The 2,568-nt window shown below is 45.2% G+C and overlaps 1 protein-coding gene across 1 annotated transcript in view; it reads right to left on the reverse strand.

The window, feature by feature from the left end:
* LOC105514835 (zinc finger protein 480-like) overlaps positions 1 to 580 on the reverse strand; it is a 64,451-nt gene extending 63,871 nt beyond the window's left edge. Inside the window, exon 1 of the mRNA XM_011946492.1 lies at positions 490 to 580. Within this exon, the coding sequence (XP_011801882.1) occupies positions 490 to 561 (72 nt within the window). The 5' untranslated portion in view covers positions 562 to 580. The remainder of the gene's footprint in view (positions 1 to 489) is intronic.
* Between the last annotated feature and the right edge of the window lie 1,988 nt (positions 581 to 2,568).

Below are 2,568 nucleotides of genomic sequence, written 5' to 3' on the forward strand. Positions count from 1 at the left end.
GGAGCAGGGTAAGGAACACCTGGCCTGCCCGGAGTGGAAAACTGCTCAAGCCACAAACAATAGCATGAGTGGCCTGTGCTTTAACAAGACATTTTTGCTGCAGATAATTAGCCAGAGCCTGTTTCTCTACTCCTCATTAAGAATGTTTTGTTTACTGTAAGGAATGCTTTTAGTTAATCTATAATGTATAGAAACAATCCTTATCAATGGTTTGCTGTCAATAACTACGTGGGTCAAACTCTGTTCGCAGCTCTCAGCTGTAAAGGCTGTTGGCCCCTGATCCGCTTTACACTCTATTCTTGTGTCTGTGTCTTTAATTCCTCTACCGCCAGTAGGTTAGGGTCCCCATGACCAAGCTAGTCTCAGCACTGAGGGAAGGCATAGATGAGTGCAAGCAAACCTGTCAGACTCAGAGAAGATTCCCAACTCCAAGGCCCAACGTTTCTGAAACAAAGGAGACAGAACAATCCACCAAGAATATCATCTCACCTGAGGAAGAGCCGTCCCTGACTCCTTTGCTTTCCTCTTCCTTCTCTTCTGGGCTTTTTCATCACACAGCATGACTCTTTAGAAGTCAATCCTAAATGTCAAAAATATGCTGTTTAGGGCTTAGAATCAACACACCCTCTTCCTGTGCCACAACCACACACACAGGTTAGACCTCACCCTGTGGAAAATGTCCTCTGCTGTCCACTGCACCAGAGTTGATGCAGGGACAAGAAACTCCTACAGAAAGAACAAGAAGTGAGTTTTTTACTCTTTTCTTCAGAATCTGCTCCCCTCCTAGAGATGCCCACATGCACGCTGCAGCAGTGAGGAGCTGGCCTGGACTAGGCTCCCCTTCAGGGCCAGACCCAGCCCTGACCAAACCCCATGCAGAGCACAGCCCCACTCCTGTCTCTATGGATCCCAGACTCATGTAATCACTCCGAAATGGAGGACACAGAGCCTTGGTGCTCGGCACCAGATACAGAACACAGTGGAATCCACTTATCCATGAGGGACATGTCCAAAGTCCCCCATTGGATGCCTGGAACTTCAAACAGTACTGAACTCTATTTATTCCACTTAAAAGATGCATGTGACAGCTTCTCATTGGCATATCTAAACTGCTAGTGTCAGTCAGGCATGGTGGCTCACGCCTGTAATCCCAACAGTTTGGGAGGCTGAGGTAGGTGGATCACCTGAGGTCAGGAGTTCAAGACCACCCTGGCCAACATGGTGAAACCTCATCTCTACTAAAAATACAAAAATTAGCTGGGCATGGTGGCACACAACTATAATCCCAGCTTCTTGGCAGGCTGAGGCCAGAGAAATGCTTGAAACCGGGAGGTGGAGGTTGCGGTGAGCTGAGATCACACCATTGCACTCCAGCCTGGACAACAAGAGTGAAACTCCGTCTCAAAAAAATAAAATAAAAAGAAAAAAAAAAAATCAGGGTATCCCAAAGCCCCTTCTTTTGATTAATTTGCTAGGAGGGTTCTTCCACCAGGCTATTCATCTGTATCTTTTGCAATATTCTTCATAGCAAATGGATAAAACTAAACAAAATACTTCCTCGAGTTCTATGAACCAGGCTAACAAATTAATAAAATCTGAGCAAAGGGTCAAGGGAATCCTCAATTTTTAGATGTTTGGTTGAAGTTCAGGTCCTAACCAGGAACTCATAACCAGCACGTGAAGTAGGGGCAGCCTTGTGGAACTGAGCCCCCAACCTGTGGGATCTGATGCTAACTCCACATAGACAGTGTCAACTTGAGTGAAATTACAGAACCCCCAGGCGGTGTCTGACGAACTGCTTGTTGGTGGGAAGAAATCTCCACACATTTTGTTCATCAGATATGAAGCATTCTGTGTTGAGTGTTCATTATTGTGCTGATTCCAAGACTAGGAAGAACACTGGTTTTCCTGCTATCTTATACATTCACCCACACCCTACCCCATCCCAGGAAAAGGAAAGTGGGTTACCCACACCTGAATGACTCAAGTCACCGACCTGTGCCTGAATAGGGAATGTGAGTGGAAGCTAAAGTCTGATGCCAAGAATTATAAAATGCACCAGCCTCACAGACAGCAGTTTTGCACATCTCATCTTCATCTGTATTTTTAAAGCACATTTCATATAATCGGATTAATCAATGTCATAACTTCATCATAATATCCAATCAACTCACCGCTCATCTGCACCCAGGGTTCCCTCTATTCTCAGTACTGTGTTTCCTTCCCTCATTCTGTACGTATCTATCACTCTCACCTTCTTTCTCTAGCTTTTTTTCCCCCTCTTTATTTTTCCCCTAAGATTCTGCTCACTTTGAGCCTCTCTCTTCTCCTAAAGTTTCTCCCCTTATTCCTTCTCTTCCTTCTCTTCCACCTGTTCTCCTCCATTCTGGCAACTTGTTATACCTCTTTTCCAAACTTTCTGCTCAATCTTTGATTGTCCCAATCTCCACCTATTTCTGCCTCTTACTTTTTGTTGTTGTTGCTGTTGTTGTTGTTTTCTGACATGGAGTTTTGCTCTTGTCGCCCAGGCTGGAGTTCAATGGCGCGATCTCGGCTCACTGCAACCTC

This window comes from Colobus angolensis, unplaced genomic scaffold (assembly GCF_000951035.1).
Source record: "Colobus angolensis palliatus isolate OR3802 unplaced genomic scaffold, Cang.pa_1.0 Scaffold25, whole genome shotgun sequence".
NCBI lineage: Eukaryota > Metazoa > Chordata > Mammalia > Primates > Cercopithecidae > Colobus > Colobus angolensis.